Raw genomic sequence first — 19,169 nt, forward strand, 5'->3', positions numbered from 1 at the left:
ACAGACAGGTGATCAACAGATGAAGACCAAGGCGGGAAAACACCACAGCTCTCACAGCACCACCACCAGTTCTAGCCTTTATATACGCAGACGGGTGGCAGATCGTGACACTCTGGTGAGATGCGGAGAGCCTCCTTCTGCCCCAAGGAAACTACAAAGATCACCCTATGATTGCGGGGAAGTGCGGAGGCATCTCCATGTCAACTGTCGACTGTCGACTCCCATCCGGGTCACCGCAAAAGCAGCCACGGACGGGATCCCCACGATTGCGGCACGTGTCCGGGGAAGGGTAAGCTGTAAAAGGGCCGATTTAGCACACGCCCAAAGGGGGTCTGGGCTACTCACGCTCGGAGATCGAACGCCAGAGGTGCAGATGATTCGGAGAATGTGCAACATTCGGAGATACAGGTTCCCAGGAGACCAGGAGGAAGCAGAGGAGCCCGCTCCAAGGGGATATCCTTAACGTGATAAACCTGTTCATCGAGTCCGCCGGCGGTTTCAGCCACATCACGATGCTGCTAGGAGATATTGCGTAGCATCGCTCTGTCGGGATTGGCGTCCGAGTCGGGCGAAGGCAACCCGATCACATACTCTGATCTACGCATAAGCAGCAGGAAGATCCTGATCAGCATTACTCCGTACTTTTCCATTGGGCGTCGGGAACCATGCATCGGAGCATTTGGTTCCAACCAGTTCAAGAAGGTCACATTTCTGTCGGCGAGGCCCAGAAACCACCCCGTCGTTCACAGACATTTCGCAGCGCGTCGCATTTTGCCTGCATTCCCCCGCGCTTGACCTGTAAAGGTAGCTGGCAGTGTCCGCTGCAACCCTACATCGTCTGTTGGATGCAGCAGAGGGAAGGGATCGGCAATTTATATCATTAGCCGCCCCAATCTTGTCGACGACCCCAGGTTTACGGCGTATGCGGGCGGTAAAGTTCTCATCCGGTAGAAGCTGATTCGGTGAGCATGAGAAACACAGGATTATCTCCGATATTCCGCGACAGCCCGATATCGAATTGCTCGTCTCTCGGAGACCGCAGTGCCGGGAATAATCTTCTTTACTTGATCCGAAGTTACCTCAGTCTAGCCTCAGCAATTCGACATCTTGAATTTCTGTAGCTTTTAGCTAAGGAACGTTACTCGGCATGCTCGTCGCCGCCTGGGGAAAAACACCTGCTTCGCACTACAAGAAAGCAAGAACAGGGGAAATCCCGTGTCTCGCGGGGGCGTCACGGACCTCTATTCCCTATGCCCGAAGAGGATAGGGCCCCCCTCCAAGATTGTCCGATCGAAGGCCCCACAAGGACATTCTCCACACGCCGATATTTAAGGCTGATCCAGTGCGCTACTTCGTATTCCTTGGACGCTTTAAGCTCAACGGCAAGGAGAAGATGTTGGGAAATATTTCTTGTTGCTCGACACATTTTAAGGGCTGATTACCTGTGTATAAAAAGTTGCATTAGATCAGGCGCTTGAAAACACAAAGTTAAAAAGAATCGCAGCACAGAAACCTGAAAATGCCGGACGACACAGACCGCGACTCCAAAATCTACGTGGACGCCTCTGAAGCCCGCCGCTTCGTGGAATCTGTTCTCCAAGGCAACGGAGTTCGAGCCGAAAATGCGGCCATTGTAGCTCGGTGCTTGGTGGCAGCCGACCTCCGCGGTGTCGACACGCATGGGTAACTTACGCCCCCCCAGACTCTGTGCCAACCCCGGATAGGGCCTCCTCTAATGAATGGCAGGATGAACCGGATTCCCTCCTACATGGAGCGCGTTCGCCAAGGTGTCCTGGATGCCAAGGCTGAGCCAACAGTCCGCCAAATCACGCCAGTGGTTGCCCACGTTGATGGCTGCAATGGCTTCGGCTTCCTGGCAGCCCAGAAAGGAATGGAGGCGGCGATAGAGTCTGCTCGCACTTACGGGATTGGCATGGCTAGTGTGGCCCATTCAAACCACTTTGGCATGAGTGCGTGGGTCGTCCAACAAGCTCTCGACGCCGGCATGCTGAGTCTCGTGTTTACCAACTCGAGCCCAGCGCTTCCCGTTTGGGGCGGCAAGAGTAAGCTTATGGGTGTTTCGCCGATTGCTTGTGGCGCCCCCGGAGGTTCTGGCGAGGGAGATAAGCCTTTCATTCTCGACATGGCTCCATCTGTCGCGGCAAGAGGGAAGATCTACAAGGCTCTTCGCCGTGGCGAGAAGATTCCCATGGACTGGGCGCTCGATGCCGAGGGCCGGCCCACAGATGATCCAGCTGCTGCGCTGGGCGGCGTAATGCTTCCGATGGGTGGCCCGAAGGGGTCAGCGTTGAGTATCATGATGGACGTGTTCTCGGGCGTGCTCTCCGGATCAGCGTACGCTGGGCATGTCACAAACCCGTATGACCCATCCAAGCCGGCAGATGTAGGCCACATGGTCGTTGCTATCCGACCTGACCTCTTCATGTCTGCCGATGAGTTCAGACAAAGGATGCAGTATCTTTACGAACGCGTGACCGATTCGGAGAAGGCGGCGGGAGTTGACCGAATCTACTTCCCGGGAGAAATCGAGCAACTAACGGAGATGGAGCGGAAAAGGACAGGAATTCCACTTGTACAGGCCGAGATTGACTCTTTGAACGCCGAGGCAGCCAAGGTGGGTGTGAAGGAGATAACCACCGGGGTCGGTTCAGCGACAAAGTAGCACATGCAACAGCAATCTTAAGGAATTTAAGTATATAAAATAGTCTATACTATATAATTTTTTAGATCTCCCACATTCTTTAGCTCCTCAGTAAGTTTAAGCAATTATACGGGTCTCTATAATACCCCATTTCTCCATCAGGAAGGCAAGCAGTTGAGAACGGACTGTGGTCTCGCCATCACCGAACAAGACAAAATGACATCTCCTGGCTGAAGAAGATCTTCTCTTCTCCCCAAAGAGCCACGAAACGATGAGCCTGGCAGGGCTTCGGCCTGCTGTCCCGTCTGCCTAGGCTCCTTATTCTTAATGAAAGTCTCTTTGATGCATACCCGGACCTTGTACTTCGTACTAGTGTGGCTTACCGTTCACACGCCACACCCGAGACAGCCACCAGTTAAAGACCTGGGAGACCGTGGCGATCCGATCATAAATAGGCAGTGTCAAAGGGTGGGGTGCTTCCAGCTGGCTGGGAACCTCGCTTTTATGAAGCGGGCGGACCAAGTTTATCTATGCGTCGGGGAGGGACCCGAGTGAGCATAATAATAGTGAAGAGGGCGCCAAATCACACAATTCGTGAATGATGAGATGTTCTAGACCAAGGACAGGACGTGATCGCAGCCCCTTCCAACCGCCACGAAGCGCTCCTTCCCCCAGAAGCACAGTCAGGAGCACTGTATTGCACTAACTATACACTGTAAATTTACAGTGTTAAGTGTGCATTTACACAGTCAAGAGCTTGCCAATCTCGAATTTCAGGAATCGGGCATCTCAACCACCTTTTTAAGCCCTCAAGCTCCATGCTCACGCGATACCCCCTATCTGCTTCATTTCATCCCATAGAGATTTGACCCTTTTATCTAATTTTTTTTAATATTCCTGGATCGTTCGTTATATTACGACGCCAATATACTCGTCGATCTCGCAAAACACAATCCAAATCCTCCTCGCACGTCGTTCATACCTGAACAGAATTGACTCAACTGGAACTTGTTCGAGCTCGGCCCAGCTCTTTGTTGTATCATTCTTCATCTCCTACATAGTGCGTTCAAATCCTTGGACGCAAGGTTCTATTTCTTTATCTCCCGAACCCCATGGCATCCCGAAAGTCTCAGTTCCCCCAAGTGCAGCCAGGAGGTAGCCTCATCCTTGCCTGGCAAGCCAAAGGCAAGCACATTCTGGTTGTTGGCGGTGGAGAGGTAAGCAAACGACAGAGCTGCATGCGACGCATGCGGCCTCCAATTCATAACGTGTCTCTGCTTAAAACTTGCCCAGAGTCTAAACGTGTTCCCCAGGTAGCCGCTGGACGTATCCTACACTGCCTCAACGCCGACGCCATCGTAACGGTTGTATGTCCCAGCGCTGGACTCAACGCGGAAGTGGCATTCCGCGTAGCGGAGGGCCAGGTTAAGCACGTAGGACGGAACTTTGAGCCCTCGGACCTGGACAGCGTGGACATGGTGCTCGTGGCAATCGATGATCCGGCAGCGTCCACGGCCATCTGGAAGTTATGCAAGGAGCGTCGCATCCCAGCAAACATTGCCGACGTTCCTCCAGAGTGTGACTTCTTCTTCGGGAGTGTTCATCGTGACGGCCCTCTACAGATCATGGTTAGCACCAATGGTAGGGGCCCAAGGCTAGCGGCTTTGATACGGAGATTGATCGCCAAATCTCTCCCCGACAATGCTGGAAATGCTATCGAGGCCATCGGTGTGCTTCGGACAAAGCTTCGATCCATTGCACCTGCGCCTGCAGAAAGTCAGAAGAGAATGGCTTGGTTAGTTCGCCGAGTTCCTAGCCCCCTGGCCCCGTTTACTAACGCTCCTTGTGTGTATCCAGGATGACGAAAGTCAGTGACACCTACTCGTGGGAAGAAATGTGCCAACTTACAGAGGACGACATGGATGTCCTCTTGCGGTATTACCCCGAGAACAAGGTGCCCACCTTTGACGAAATCAGAGCCGCCCAAGGGTTCCCTGAACAACAAAGACTCGACCTCTTCGACGGCTCGTTCGGCTTCAGTGTCGGGGCATGAACGACGCTCCTCCATGTGCGCTTGCGGTAAGATCTGGTATGCCGGCTTCAGTCGCTCTCGTCCTCGGGAGACAAAGGGCCCCCGAACACCCAATTCCCCGGTCTTTTCACAGCACTACGGGCCCATCAATGAAACTATGGTAGTCCCAATGCCATGTCCACAATCCCCTTCATCGTCACCCTCAATCTCCTTTACCCTCTAGAAAGAAACATTTCTCCTCTTACTCTTACTGCCTCACACGAAGATAAGCTCGGGTATTTGTGCTTTTGTCCCTATCAATCCTCGGGGGGCGTTATCGTTATTCATGTACGCAAATTCATTCATATAGATTGTCCTCTCATGATATCCTAGTGCACAGCAGAATAGATCCGCGAGTCTGACACTACGCTGCATTCCATTTCCCTCTTTTCCATCGATCTATCTACGCCTCCGCCGAAATCAGCCGGTTTTGCTTCATTTCTTTTTTTTTTTTTTTTTTTTTTTTTTTTTCATAGTTCTTATTAACCCCCTAGTTAAATTTGTCTCTCAAAACGAGGAGGGGATTCTCCTTGGTTTTATCCTTGATTCCCGCGGACACCACCATCTTGGACATTGCCGTCCATTATCCTCGTCCGAACTGCCGACGAATACTCAGGACTCGGCCTTTCTAAAGTGTACCAAAAATTGGGAGCACGATGGGGACTCCTCAGCAGAATATTCTTGACAATTCCACCGTCCTTGGGGAAAGATTCGGCATTGGCGAGAATGTAATATACGACGAGGAGCTCTGTGACGTGCCGTATGAACCTTCGGCGACTTTTCGTAATATATGCTGGGCTCCCACGGGGACTGACACAGATCCCCTAGCATACTCTTACGGGCCCGAGAGAGAGTACCTGATCCCTAAACCCGGAAGACCCAAAGGGCTTCTCGGCCTACTGCCTGATCAGTACACAACTAAGTGGCCTAAGCCAGGTCATCTCTTTCGAGGTGTCGGCGAGAATGACCTCAAGAATAAGCCCTTCGCGGCTGACAACTTCACGCCGAACAATGCCCCGATCGATCACTACAAGACTCCCTTCGAACATGTTGTCACGAACGTGAATCAGTGGTATATTTCCATGAGGGAGATGACTCGCGGTCGTTTAATGGCCATGAAAGATGCCATCGAGAACCTCCCCACCGAGCAAACAACCGCCCAAGATCGTCAGGGGCCCGAGTCCGAAACTACCCTCCATGAGCTGTTGACTGCCTCCTGGACTGAAACGATGAAGACAGCAGCCGATTTCAAGAGAAAAAACCCGCCACCTATGCCTAGAGATGCAGTAGCTGATGTCCACCATTTCGAGACTGAATTTCGGAAAATAGATCCGTTTCCACCCGAGAATCCTGCTCACCCTGACCTCAGTCCGTTGTCCCTCCATGACAAGGTTCACCTCTTCCACCAAAGACTAGGCGACCAAGAAGGCCGCATCCTCCGATCAGGACAGCCTCTAATCCCAAGGTTGGATCCAAAGAAACATCACATCGATTACGACAAGTGGACGGAGGATGTTGCTCATCTCTACCTTGTGCCTCACATTAACTTGCAAGAGCTCAGTGACCCAACTCGGCTCATGCAGTTCATATACAGCCGGACCACCGTCGCTCCAATACATTTCATGCAGCAGGACTTCCAGTCGACGCATCTCGGCCGAGCCTTGCGTATCCTTACGGGCCCTTTCTCCCTCCATTGTGTCCATTGGGAGGTACCCCAGGATGGTGACCTCGCCGATCATACAGACGTCAAGTTGAACTTTATGAACTACGGGTTCGGGAATGTCACAAAGCTGAAGCTCAAGGGCGAATCTCCCAACATGCTCTACGTCGGGGATGCCTGGGTTACGCTCAAGGCGCAGGAGGTGACGTATAGGTTTCTTCGCAAATTCTGCATAAAGCTGCTAGGGCAAATGAAAGTCGGGGTGAGGGGGTTCAAAGTCCTCAAGCAACCAGAAATCGCTATCAAAGACAAAAAAACACTCTTAGAAGATTCCAGAGCGGCAAAAGCGGAGTTTTCTTTGGGCGCAAAGGATCCCAGCCCGACTGCCATGCTCGCTTCGGCACCATTCCATAATCATCTGCAGAGGGTTGAGGATGCCGGCCACGACCCGACGAAGATTCTTCGCGAATCGCTGTCCTCGCAGCTCGATAGCGCTACAGATCATCTGGTATCCCTCATCAAAGAGCCAGAATACTTCCACATGCGTATGCAGGAGGAGTACGACCAGAACTATCTGCATCTTTATCCGCCCTATTTGCATGGCGATGAGATGAGATGGGATGTCTTCATCGACCTCTTGAGGAACGTCTTCCGGAGGCCACTGACGGAAATGACTCTGCTTGACTACGTCGATGATGCGCGAAAGGACCTGGAGGAATCCGAGAGGCAATACCGAAAGTATAATTTGCCAACGAGGATAAGCATGGAAACCGCGTTTCGTGTAAGAAAGCAGACAGAGGATAAGATCCCAGAAAGAGTGTACAAGTCCGGGATTTCCCACCGGCTTGAAGACTTCTTATGCGAAATCGAAGCAGGGCGGTTACCAGAGCAATTAAGAGACTTAGACTTCATTCCAGATTTTTGGGAATGGGAAAAAGCCCAGCATCAGCCGGAATACTACTTGTCTGGAGCGAGAAAGAGCAGGTCACTCAGAGTGCAGGTCAGAGGAATGCTCGCCTGCATGCACTACATCATCATGATAACTAGGAAGTGCCCCGTAGCGTCGACGCCCGCGATGAGAAGGTACTATAAGAAGCAACCGAATCTGAAGAAGCACACTGGCCCAATGGGAAGCGTAATCACTCCGCGACTGCGACGTGCGCTGCGACGCTTTCCTCCGCTGGATCCACGGCTCAATTCTCGGGGCAGAAGAGAGATCGTAACGGACCAGAGAATCAGGTCACTACACAAGCTTCTTGTCGAGTTCCTGGCGTCGGAGGAAATCACCGAAGTCATCACTCTCGGAAAGCTGTTACGGAGAATCGCCGCGGTGAAGGATTCGCTGGAAACGGCAGATGACCGATTCCATGCAATTCGGCAAAACATATCTGAGCTCCTGGATAGCGTGGCAGCCATATACTTGTTCGTAGAACAGGAGAGCGTCCTAAATCCTACTCCAATTGTTCCACTATCTCGAGGGCTGGTGGAAATGAGATTCGCAAGGGCCATGCGAGCCAGCCAGTATCAAGCAGAATGGCTATATGAGCTGAAGAGCATGGTCTCGCGACGCCTTGAGAAGCTAGATGAGTTTCCTATCGAAAATCGGATCACACTTGCAACGCTTAGGGCACTCTATGACCAGCACAAGCGATGGGTGAAGAGGCAGAGGCGCAATGAAACCAATCCCAGTCGAGACGCGGCGCGAGATAAGGGTGGAGACAAGGATAGGGACACGGACAGCGAGAAAACCCTTGAAGCCCTCGACGCCTTTTGGAAGGACCTTGTGAAGTATCTTCGAAAAGAGAGCTTGTACGTCCCTGATGGGATTCCTAATGCGGAGTCGAACCGAAACCAAACTGTTCAAGGGGGGCCACCTCCGGATCCTCCTGCTTTCCCCTCAGTCCGTGAAATTTTGGCAAGGAACTGGATGGCTGCCCAGTTTAATATGGGGACGATCGACTTGTGGAAGTTTTTGGTGAATTCAAACACGGGTCATGTCCACATCCCCGGTATACGGGGACAAATCAGTGACGTTATGGAAAATTGGAAAGCCATGGAACATCTGAAGTACATCAACGCCTTCACCCCGCAGCCTGTGCCTAACAATCTGCTAAAGTTGACGATTCTTCCGCAGACTGCTCGGGATTTTGTTCAGGAGCGTCTTCAGAATCTTTCTCAAAACGATTTTCGAATGATAAGCAAAGACGAGGTTGTTTTCATATGGGCGTTTGCTGTTCACTATGCTCTTGAGGTTGAAAAGGCTCAAATCCTGGCGTTGAACAGTTGTGCATACTCTTCGGGGCTGTACGCCAATGCGATTTCCATGAAGGTATCCTACGTTCCGTTAATACCAAAGTGGCTTGAGAGGGTTCTTGGCGATGGTGATGAGCTTCCTTACGACCACGATGGAAAGGACGATTCAGGTATGTTTCTATTTAGACCGGGGAACAGGAGAAAAAGAGAAAGCAAGCAAAAAGCCAGCCATGAGAAAGCCGTACTGACACAAACCAGCACCGGCCGAGCCGGAACCGCAGATCGAGGTGGAGCAGGATCTGGGGCAGTCCATGGACCTAAGTTTCCTCACGCAACTTATAGGCTCACGCCAAGGAAGCCCGAGACCTTCTCACGATGTACTGGTCCGCAACGCAGTAGCGGCATTCTCGGCTCCTCCTCCTCCTCCTCCTCCTCCTCCTCCTCCTCCTCCTCCTCTTCCTAGAGAGCCATCCCCGGAGAATGCAGGGCCGGAGCAGGAGAAAAATGCTCAAGAAGATGGTGACGAGGTGATGGAGGATGCGGAAGATGCAGTCGATAATATGCAGGGGAGAGTCCAAGGATTCCATTACTGGTGGCTGAGCTCCTTGAACGACGAGCTGTGGCAGCAGCTGGTGCAGAGGCACGGAGGATTCGTCGATGAAAGTACGGGGACGCGGCGAACTCACCGAGAGATTCCGCCTGGCGTACGAAGGGCTTATATGGCAAGAGTCCAACAGGCGGCACAGGAGGAAAGCGATTCGGAAACGGGCGGAGGGGTATCGAACATGTATGTGGTGATCACCTCTATGTCTCCTTTGCTTCTCTTTTCCATATTATTTTTCGTTTTCTTCCCTACTCTCTCCTCTCCAAATTTCCTCCTCAGGTGTGATTCTGGTTTCGCTTTTACTACGTCTTCCCCCTTTTGTGGCTTTTAAGAGCGAACCTCACCGGAAAATCCAAGACACCAAACCGTCAAGGAGAAACCCCCATTCCCTTATCCCCATCCTTCCCAATCATCGCCATGGCTGACACAATATGGATGCTACAGTAAGAAGAAGTCGATACAGCGCACATTCCGGTGCATATTCTACCGCGATATCGGCAACGGGCAGCGCACAAACGCCGTGACGACGAACTCCTTCCGCGAGTTCATGGCCGCCATCGGCTGGAGCTCCGTGCCGAACCAGGGATCTATGCTCCGGTTCACGTACGACGCCAGGAGGGGCCTCTTCCCGCCATCCCAGCTTAGCAGGCACCAGTTCGTGATCCATATGCCGCATGCGTCAGATGGGAGGACGTGGCCGGCTGGGCTTATTGATAGTGCTAGGCAGAGGTTGAAGACTTTGAAGATTGATTATTCCAGTATTATCAAGTATTATTCCTTTCAGAGTTGATGTGTTTTGTTTCTTTTCTATGTATATGCATTTTTTTTTCTCCTTCGCTCCTCCCTTTATCTTCATTTCGTCTCCCCGTTTTTCCATTCTTCTTATTTTTTTTTTTTTTTTTTTTTTTTTTTTTTTTAAAAAAAGAATATCTAGGACCGATCTAGGGCGTTACAAGGTTGGGTGTTGGCCAGCTTGGACTCGGCACAAGGGGTACGTAGTTTATAATATAGTGTGGTCAGATTAGAGATACGGCTTTGATGTTGGATTTTGTCTGTTCTCATAGAGGGTGAGAGATGAGACCAACTCGTCGATCTCCTAGTTTTCCAATTTTTCTACGCCTCTTCTCATGCAGCCTCGGACGCCATAATGTATCAGGCCTCTTGTGCCTCCTCTGCACGACCACACCTACGAAAGGAGAAAGCCATATGGCCATGGCATCTATATCTAACACGCTAGCATCCCTCTAATACCCTCCAGCTAAGCACCATGACTATGACTTTTAGAGGGCGATTTTCCGAGATCTTGCAGAGGAGGGGGCAGTCTATTTTGGTCCGCTCTTGTGTGAGTCTAGCGAGAGGAAGCCTGGGTCTCCAGTGTGAAAGAAGGCATGAACTGAGGAACATACATTATTTGGTACGACTGAAAATGGCGTGTTTGAATCTTGAGTCATAATCATCAAAGCATTATTAGACCAAGCCAACAATATAAGCCCCCGAAGAACGGAAGCCCATGTCCACGATTCCAAAGAACGGCATCAAGCCAAAAGAAGAACAAAAAAGAACAACAACGCCGACTTCACCGAATCGTAAACTCGCTAATCTCCACCAACCCCGTTTTTATCATGTCCAGCACCTCCCCGTCCATCATTCCATGAACATAGCATTCCCCGACAAACTTGTACATCCCTCCCAAATTCCTCAAAACGTATAATACCTGCCCGCCAAGAAGAACAAAGACCTGGTCACCCTCGCGCACGCACTGCGGCACGAGCGCAAGTCCGTCCGTCGACCAATCCTTTTGAACGACGCGCGCCAAACGCCGTCCCGAGCAGGCCATGAGTGCGTCTTCCGGCGACGAGGAAGCCGTGGCCTTTGACCCATTTATCGAGGGCGGAACAGTGGCTGGGGTGCGGATGTCCTGATCGATGTCGGCGACAATGAGGCGGTTGAAGGCCTCTAGTTCGGTTTCGCCCGTAAAATATGTCGTAGATCGGAGGGATGAGCGCCAGTTATTCATCACTGTCGTTTTCCCCGGTTCAAGCACAGGTTGGATATCGTAGAGGAAGCCGACGCGAAATCCTTTGACTCGTAGCGAGCGGCCATCGATGGCGGCAACGGTCGATACATCTACGCCTAGGCTGAAAAGGGTCTCGGCTGAGCCGCTGGCACTGTAGACGCAGCATTCGGATTTTTGCCGGCCGGGCCGCGGGGTCGACGCTTCATCGTCGAGGAGTTTCTTGAGGGGGACGTGGTATCGGTTGCGGTAGCGCCAGTCGGGAAGCCACGAAGGGAGTCCCGTCATGCCGCCTTCGGGAAGGCCGTCGGCGCCGAGAAAGTCTAGCTTTCCCTCATACCCGGACGTCTCTAGCTGGTATTGAACTACGTCTGTGTAGACCTCGACGATATCCTTGCTGTAGTCTGCCAAGAGGTGCCACAAACCCCGAGGAGAGGCCATGCCGAGAACACCGTAGACTTTGTCTCGCGCATCCGTGGCATCGTAATGACGACAGGACATTAGCATACTTAGTAGCTCGCTCTCTGAGCCCTCGGCGCCTCTTCGCGACCGCAAGGTGTCTAGTGTATAAACGTAGGGCGATATCCCATATACCCTCGTCGCGGCATCCTCGTCCTCCTGTTCATTTATGCCCATCAAGACAGCGAAAGTGACAACCTCATCCAGGTCCACTTTATCCTCGCCGCATACCAGCCAAGTAGGTACTCTAGTACTCGCCTCCTGCGCAACCCACACGCGCGACCACCATTCGCGATCGAACAACGCCTGGACAGACCTCCACGTCGCCTCGTCCCCGTCTTCGCCCTCGCACAACATCAACTCGTCCGCAAGAAGCCTCGCGGCCCATCTGGGTACCTTGTCGTCTCTGAGATCCGCCGCATTCGTCATGCGCCGGTACCTATCCATGACGACACGGATCTTATCGAACGCGAGGGGGCTCTCGTCCGTCGCCGGGCCCAGCCAGGCAAAGATGGAGGCGGCGCTGGTATAGATGGTGGACATTTGCGCGACCTGCGCGCTCCTTTCGGCATCGTCGGATTGGTTGATGCAGATCGCATCGACCCAGAGGAGGTTCGTGGGCCTTGCGTGGTTGCCGTTCGCAGCGTTGGCGACATCTGCCTTGGCTTTGGGCAACTCGTCCCGGTAGCGCCGGAGTGCGGCATCTAGATTGTGAGTGATTTGAAATGTTTGGCCGTCGACGAGCATGGGGACGGTATCCTCGGGATTTCCCCATGTGTATGAGAGCGCCGTGTAGGGCGCGATCATATCGGGATTGACTAGCGACTGGAGGAAGACCCGGACGGATATCGCATCGTCGCGGTTCTTTGCGGGTAGAACTTCGACGAGCCGAATCTCGGACGACGCATCCAGCGGCGCATGTAGAAATGAAGACTGCAACATGACTAAACAAGCTAGAAGCAAGAAACGATTCAGCAAAAAAATAAAAATATAAATATAAAATATAAAAATAGTATTCACACAACGCTCAACACAATGGGGGTATCACGACAGTTCGGTGAAGGAGGGGGCCACATCACGGGTAGGCAGCAAGCAACAACCCGGTTGGGAACGGGAACAGGGAAGCAAGGAAGCGCAAACGCCATGGTTGGCAATCCGTGATCTAAAAATGGGACGGCAGCGGATACCGAAGTATTAAGACTAAGCTGAGGGAAAGGCAGCAGAGCCATGGTCTTATTAGTTCAGCTGATATTACTATCACATCACATCACAGTGACACTCTGCGGTGAACAGATGCGACTGTCCAATCCCGCTGGAGGGACGGGTAAGTTCGAATCTGCGCCAAAGTGTCCTTAGTGTTGACGTGTCGACGGATGCGACGCTGGGCTTTCCGGTAGAGGGGAGAGGAGAGGTTGGGAGGGGACGTCGAAGAACGGAGAGAAGCGAATAGGAGATGTTGGTGGACATCACTGGGGGAAGGAGGGAAGGAGGGGGAAGGAGGGGCAGGTGTGGGGATATATTGCGGCTGGCAGCAGCTGTGGTCGCGTGTACATACAATTGGGATTATTCCTCCATTTTGGGAAGTCTCCAAACAAGAAGTGCATGCATCACCACTTCAACCGCCCAATCCTTTTGCGACAGCTCGCCCAAGAGCTCACATCGACGAATTCCAATTGTATCAAGTGGAAAAGACGCGTAAAGTCGGAAGCCGAGCCCAATATTCCTGTTATTAGTTCTATTAGCGAACCTATTTACCACTCCCGCACGCGATCTATCCTCCAAATCTCTACGACACCTGGCTCCCTCCTTGCACGCATCGAGGCCCCGAGGCCCCGTCCCGGAATGCCTCCTGTTCGGGGACGTCGAGGCGGTCGACGAGGTGGTCGCGGCGGCCGACCCTCCAAGTCCCGCCCCTCCGATGCCGAATCCCCTTCCCTCCTGATCGAAGAACCTCCCCAACCGCCCTTCTTCAACACAACCTTCTCCGTCCACCGCGTATCCCCTCTCCACCTTGGCGAACAATCCGATCACGGCGCCATGCTCCGAACCCTCAGCGAGCGTCTCCGCGACACCCTTATCGGCGATGTCGTGCGCGGCGTGTACATCGGGCTCGACCCAACACACACGGGCGAACTGGGCCAGGCGGGGAGTCTTGAGAGCGTGAATCTGCGTTGGGTACGCGTCAGCGACGTGATTTCCAAAATCGACCTCGACAGGCGGCCGCCGAGCAGGGATTTAAGCTCCGATGCGCCGCTCGAGAGCGGGGACGGGTTAGGCGTCTTGGGGATGAGGAGGGGAATCTGGATTGATATTCAGTACGAGAACGCGGCGTGTACGGGTATGCTGCTTCCTGATTTATCGAGCCGGGAGGATGAGAGGGACGGACTCCAAGAGCAGATGTGGGCGTCTGAGGGGCCGAAAACGAGGTCGAGGAGGAAGAACGGGGTTGATCCGTCGCATTTTTTACATTTGCCGCTTTTGTTGTTGAGGATGCCGACGCCGTTGAAGAATATTGTTGTTGAGTGGTTGAGTGGCGTGTTTGATTGTCGTGTCGGCCCGTTGAGCTTGGGCACGCGGTGTCTTGTGCAGGTTTGGGAGACGTGGCTGAGGACGGCCCTTGTGCCTGATCGGGCGGCGCTTGCGAAGGAGGTGGTTATTACTCTTGGATTCTCGCTACCTCATCTTGAGGAAGAGGTCACAGTGGGTGAGAATGGCGAGGAAGACGAAGATGGGGACCAGCCGAAGGGTAAAAGTGTGCAGCAAGGGCTACGGACACTGGAGATTTCCATCGAGCCAGGCGACATCGAAAATTTTGTTCGGGCAGGCGAAAAGATTGCGGAGGATAAGATCAAGCCCCAACCTAGGCCGTGGACAGGGGATGCGCGAACGAGAAAGATACTAGCGGGAGGACACGACGAGGATGGCTGGAGTTGGAAGACGGGAGACGAGGCTGATCAACAGCAACAGCCCTTTATCGATGCGCTCGCCTACTACCTGGACCATCACCTCGCGCTGAACCTGTTTCACCCGAGCGTGCGGATAACGAAAATTGCTTCGCCTGGGTTTGTGCTGACGGACTCGAGGGTTAAAGTGTTTGATACGACGGATGCCGAGTCTGTGTGTCACTTGCTGGCGGATATTACAAAGAGGAGTCTTGGGCCCGAACTGCCTCGGGTGTTTTAATTCATCTTATGGCACTTTACTCAGGCGCTGAAACCTATTTCACATGATGATTGTACGAGTAATGTTTAGGGAAAGGAAGGGAGCGCGGCGCTACGGTTGGGATGCGGGGACTCCTTGGGCAGGCGTTGGTATTCACACAAATTGAACTCTTCGTCACGATTTATTGCTTCATCAAGGGTGGAAGAAACAGCGTTAATTCCTTCGTATTCAATTTAACCAGTAATTTCACTGATCCAAAACCCAATCCTCGTCCAAATTTGATCGTACAAAGTCATTTGATACCTTCCCCGAATTACTTCCTCGAAAGTCCGAAGAAGCTCCTCCTCCCCAAGCTCCCCGTCTTCGACGCCCTCAATGACCCCGTTCGACCCGCACCGCTAACACTCCCCTTATCCACCGGCCCGGAATCCACTGCACCCGCCGCACCATGCCCCTCATCGACATGATGCTGCTGCTGCTCATCCTCGTCCCCCACTACCTCGGGCCGTTCGCCTTCCTAGCATTGTATAACGTGCTCGCCCGCCGGCGCCGCAATCTCGTAGTCGAGGGTCAACTTGACGCTCTTGCCGGCCTTGAGGTTCACCTCCCACGAGATCTCGTTGCCCTTCCTCAGCAGGGCGGTAGCCTTGCCCCAGTCCTTGTTCTCGGAACCCTCGCGGCCAGGCACGCCTGAGGCGACGGCGGAACCACCCGATACGAGACCGCGTGGCGAGAGGATGTCGACGCGGAGACGCTCGTCCTCGGAAATGGGGACTTGGTCGAGGACGTAGAGCGTGGCGACCTTTCCGGCGGTGGCCTTGGTATTCGTAATCGTCACGGTACGCGTGTAGATAGAACTATCCTCCTTGGAGAACAAGCCAGAGGTGGACCGGCGGACCTCGGGCTTGGGATACACCACGCGAATAGCTGGATCGATGCCGAGGCTGAGCACGAAGGATTCTCCGGCACTGCAGCGAGGGAGGCGGGTTCGGCCCATGAAGCTTCCGTCGACGGTGAGACCCGCTGGACCGCGCAGGAGGGTGAGCTTGCTCGCGTTGCGGAGCTTGGCCTTGAGGTAGGCCACGGGCTTGTACTTGGCCACGACGGTGTGGTTGAAGACGACGTTGGAGAAGTTGATGCGCGCGATGCGCTGCTTCGAGGCGCGGCTGCGCGGCGCGAGGGTTCGCTGCCCGGGGAGGTCGTAGGTGGTCGTGAGGCCGGTTTCTTCCATGGCAGAATCCTGGAAGTCGAGTTCGGGCGAGTCCTCGAGCATGGTCTTGTCGTCGCCGTCGCCATCGCCCGCACCATCTGCCTCTTCTTCCTCGCCGCCCGAGGAATCACCACCACCACCGCCGCCTCCACCGACCCAACCACCAGGTCCACCTCGGCGTGCAGAGGCAGTCGCGCCGTACGCAGTAGGGGTAAAGCTGGAGGAGCCCCTCTTCTTCTTCGACTTCATGACAGAACCCGCCCGCGCTAGAGCCGGAGGTGGAGGAATGGAAGCAGATATGTTCTTGCTGTACGCTTCCAGAACCGGGCCCTTATTTCTGTAGGCATCGGGCTGCAGCGCATTCCGGGCGTCGATCTCCACGGCGGCGAGCTGCGCCTGCTGGGCCATGTTGATCCTGTTCTTCACGTAGCCGACATTCTGCGCCTGCTGCGCCGCCAGCGCACCGCCGGCCTCATTCTCCCATAGCCCGAAGAGCTCGGCGCGGGGCTTCTGCACCCTCTCGTGCTTGTGGCGCTGGATCTCCCAGTCCACCTGCTCCTTGCGCTCCTCGCGGCTGTGCAGGATATCGCTAGCGAAGACACCCGAGGTCCTGTTGCCCAGCTTGACGTGCCAGGGCACGAGAGTCGGGAGGGCGTCTTCGAGACCGGCGAAGGTGGTTTGTGACGTGGACAGGATGATCTTGGCGTTGCGCCAGGTTTCGGAGGTGGTGTTTGTGAGCTTGGCCTCGAAGGAGAGGTTCGCCGTGTTGTTGATCGTCGAGAGCTGTAGGTCGTAACTGGGCGCCCAGAAGGCAGAGGACGTGACGTAGGTGATGAGGAGGTCGCACTTGGCCGAGGAAGAGGAGGATTCGCCCGTCTCAGCACCTGCGGCCTGGTCCTTTTCCTTGAGGAGCTGAAGGTCAGCCTCGCTAGCAACGGAGCTACGGCGCGAAGACACTGGGGTGTAGGCCGAGGCGTCGAGGGTGATAGTAGCGGTGTAATGGAACTTGGGCCAAAACGTCGCGCGCTCCTTCTTGATCCTCTCCTTCTCGCGCTTCTTATCACGACGTTTAGCCTCCCGCCTCTCAGCCAGCTTAGTGTGCGCCGCACTGCGCTTCGCCACGCCCTTGGCCCATTTCTTCTTCTCCTTCCCCTCGAGCCTAGCCACCTTGATCCTCTCCTTCTCGACGTCCTTCAACTCCTTTTGTATGCGGCGCAGCTCGAGGGTCCCCTCCTGATGGTCGAGGAACACCTTTTCGCGCTCTTCGCGGTAGGTGTCTAGGCCTTGCTCGATGACTACGTTGCGCTTCTTGTCGAGGGAGTTTCCGTAGGAGTCGAGGATCTTGAGGCGTCTGTCGGCGCTGGCGATCTTTTCCCGGGCGCGGGCCTGCTCGTCGTTGAGGAGGGTGACCTGGTCCTCAAGGGCTTCGAGCTTACCGTCGTAGCCGAAGTCGGGCTTGTCCTCAGCGTCGAAATCCGAGAGGGAATCGCTGTCATCTTCTTCAGAGGGATAGTGGTCTTCGAAGAGCTCGAGGTTGGCGACGAGGTCGACGGAGATGTCGGAGATGGTGGCTGAGCCGGTGCCTTCTACTTTTATGGAGTCTTCGTCTAGGGTCGGGGTTAGGCCCACGATGGTGATTTCGTTGAGGCCGGGCTGGAGAGAAGAAACTGTTAGAGACGGAGAGAAACAGATAGATGGAGCTGAAGCGGAGATGTGGTTGAGAGAGGGTGAGTATTGAAGTGAGAGTGGAACTTACAGTGAGCTGGAGATCCTTGATCTCACGGACGATTTGGGCGCGGGATGGGAAGAGGGTGACGGATTTTGTTTCCAGATCTCGCAGGTGGAATTCCTGCTTTGCGATGTTATCCATCTTGCTGGCCTCCCGTGTTTGTCCAGTTCAATCTTCTTCGTGATAGTTCGGTTCAGGCGAAGATGGTTCAATGTGAGAATCTTCGAATTGGTTTCTCGTTACACGTATAATTGAGTCGATGACAAGAATAAGATCATGAGCCCAGGGAGGAAGGAGGGGTGAGCTTGATCTAAATACACCCAGAGCATATCGTAGGACTTGTCCCTCCTCTCCCCGCCTCCATGTCTCTCACGCCAGCTTCAATCCAGGGGCAGCACAAAGTAAGCTCGGAGCTCTTGTTTGCCTGAGCTACTGCCTGGCGAAGCAGTGTCTTTGCTTGGCTGCCTGCAAGAACGAACCAGTTTCCCCCCACACGGTTGCATCGAAAGGTTACTTCGTCTGGAGCTATGCCGTTCATGGTATCAAGGGGCCATCAGCCTCAGCGCCACGCAATTTTATCCGGTTGCCTCCCACACAGGACTTCCTTAGCACTTGCAATACGAAAAGCAAACCTGAAAACGTTCCAGAACACATTTGATGGAGAAGCCAATCTTTTACTTTGTTTGCAGGCCGCCAAGACATCGCCGGTGTTTGCTCTGGAAGCTCCGTTGCTCTTTTTTCCATTTCATCCACGCCAAGAGAACGCGGACAGTTTAAGATGCTCAACCATTGTCAGGCGGGGAAACGTCTCCCAGTCCTTGGGGCTGAAGTTCCCGTTCCTGGTGTCATTAAAGTCCTAAGCTAGGGATGGTCCTGTTGATGTCGCTAGGTTGCGCTAATTGGTTAAAGCTGGCAGGCATCAATTGCATCAGTTTCACCGCATCGCCCTACCAGGCACACCATTTAATCTTTTCGAGGCTCAGAAGAAGCCATTCTCCAAGCTAACTTATCCGGTGTAGTGGACTGACCATCGACCTGGAGGACGAAGTACACTAAACTAGTAGCAGAGGAGGCAACTCTTATCATAGGACGAAACCTGGAAGCATGCAGCTCTAGGCACCTATGGACTTAAACCTATTTTGTGACGAGATCCGAACGGTGATGGCGCAGTGCCAAGTTAAGACGAGGGATGATTCGCCAGCACAGGACAGGAGCGAGAGCGGGAAGTGCCCATGAAGCAAGCATCACAAGCCCAAGATTCAAATAAGGGATGTGTGTCTATTCTCCTATTTTTCAATCACAGAAAGAAAACATCCCAGCTCGAAGCGATTGTGCTATTAGTGCT

At 53.6% G+C, this 19,169-nt stretch overlaps 4 protein-coding genes and 2 pseudogenes across 4 annotated transcripts; 4 read left to right on the forward strand and 2 right to left on the reverse strand.

Annotated features, from left to right (window-relative positions):
* Positions 1-1,519: 1,519 nt before the first annotated feature.
* SAPIO_CDS1495 (Malate/L-lactate dehydrogenase) lies at positions 1,520-2,683 on the forward strand (the record flags this gene model as incomplete). Its single annotated transcript, XM_016784757.1, has 2 exons — positions 1,520-1,683; positions 1,747-2,683. 2 exons carry the CDS (start codon positions 1,520-1,522, stop codon positions 2,681-2,683), a joined length of 1,101 nt encoding a protein of 366 aa, XP_016645514.1.
* Positions 2,684-3,774: 1,091 nt separating this feature from the next.
* Positions 3,775-4,715, forward strand: SAPIO_CDS1496 (Siroheme synthase; the record flags this gene model as incomplete). The annotated part of the gene is made up of 3 exons (XM_016784758.1): positions 3,775-3,879; positions 3,976-4,457; positions 4,520-4,715. 3 exons carry the CDS (start codon positions 3,775-3,777, stop codon positions 4,713-4,715), a joined length of 783 nt encoding a protein of 260 aa, XP_016645515.1.
* A 674-nt stretch (positions 4,716-5,389) lies between these two features.
* SAPIO_CDS1497 (uncharacterized protein) lies at positions 5,390-10,040 on the forward strand (the record flags this gene model as incomplete). The annotated part of the gene is made up of 3 exons (XM_016784759.1): positions 5,390-8,816; positions 8,905-9,433; positions 9,695-10,040. The coding sequence occupies 3 exons, from the start codon at positions 5,390-5,392 to the stop codon at positions 10,038-10,040; spliced, it is 4,302 nt and encodes a 1,433-aa protein (XP_016645516.1).
* Positions 10,041-10,826: 786 nt separating this feature from the next.
* On the reverse strand, positions 10,827-12,665 carry SAPIO_CDS1498 (annotated as a pseudogene; the record flags this gene model as incomplete).
* Positions 12,666-13,325: 660 nt separating this feature from the next.
* Positions 13,326-14,906, forward strand: SAPIO_CDS1499 (annotated as a pseudogene; the record flags this gene model as incomplete).
* A 496-nt stretch (positions 14,907-15,402) lies between these two features.
* Positions 15,403-17,965, reverse strand: SAPIO_CDS1500 (uncharacterized protein; the record flags this gene model as incomplete). Its single annotated transcript, XM_016784760.1, has 2 exons — positions 15,403-17,748; positions 17,852-17,965. The coding sequence occupies 2 exons, from the start codon at positions 17,963-17,965 to the stop codon at positions 15,403-15,405; spliced, it is 2,460 nt and encodes an 819-aa protein (XP_016645517.1).
* Between the last annotated feature and the right edge of the window lie 1,204 nt (positions 17,966-19,169).

Source organism: Scedosporium apiospermum (assembly GCF_000732125.1).
Source record: "Scedosporium apiospermum strain IHEM 14462 chromosome Unknown SEQ_SAPIO_0066, whole genome shotgun sequence".
Lineage (NCBI taxonomy): Eukaryota > Fungi > Ascomycota > Sordariomycetes > Microascales > Microascaceae > Scedosporium > Scedosporium apiospermum.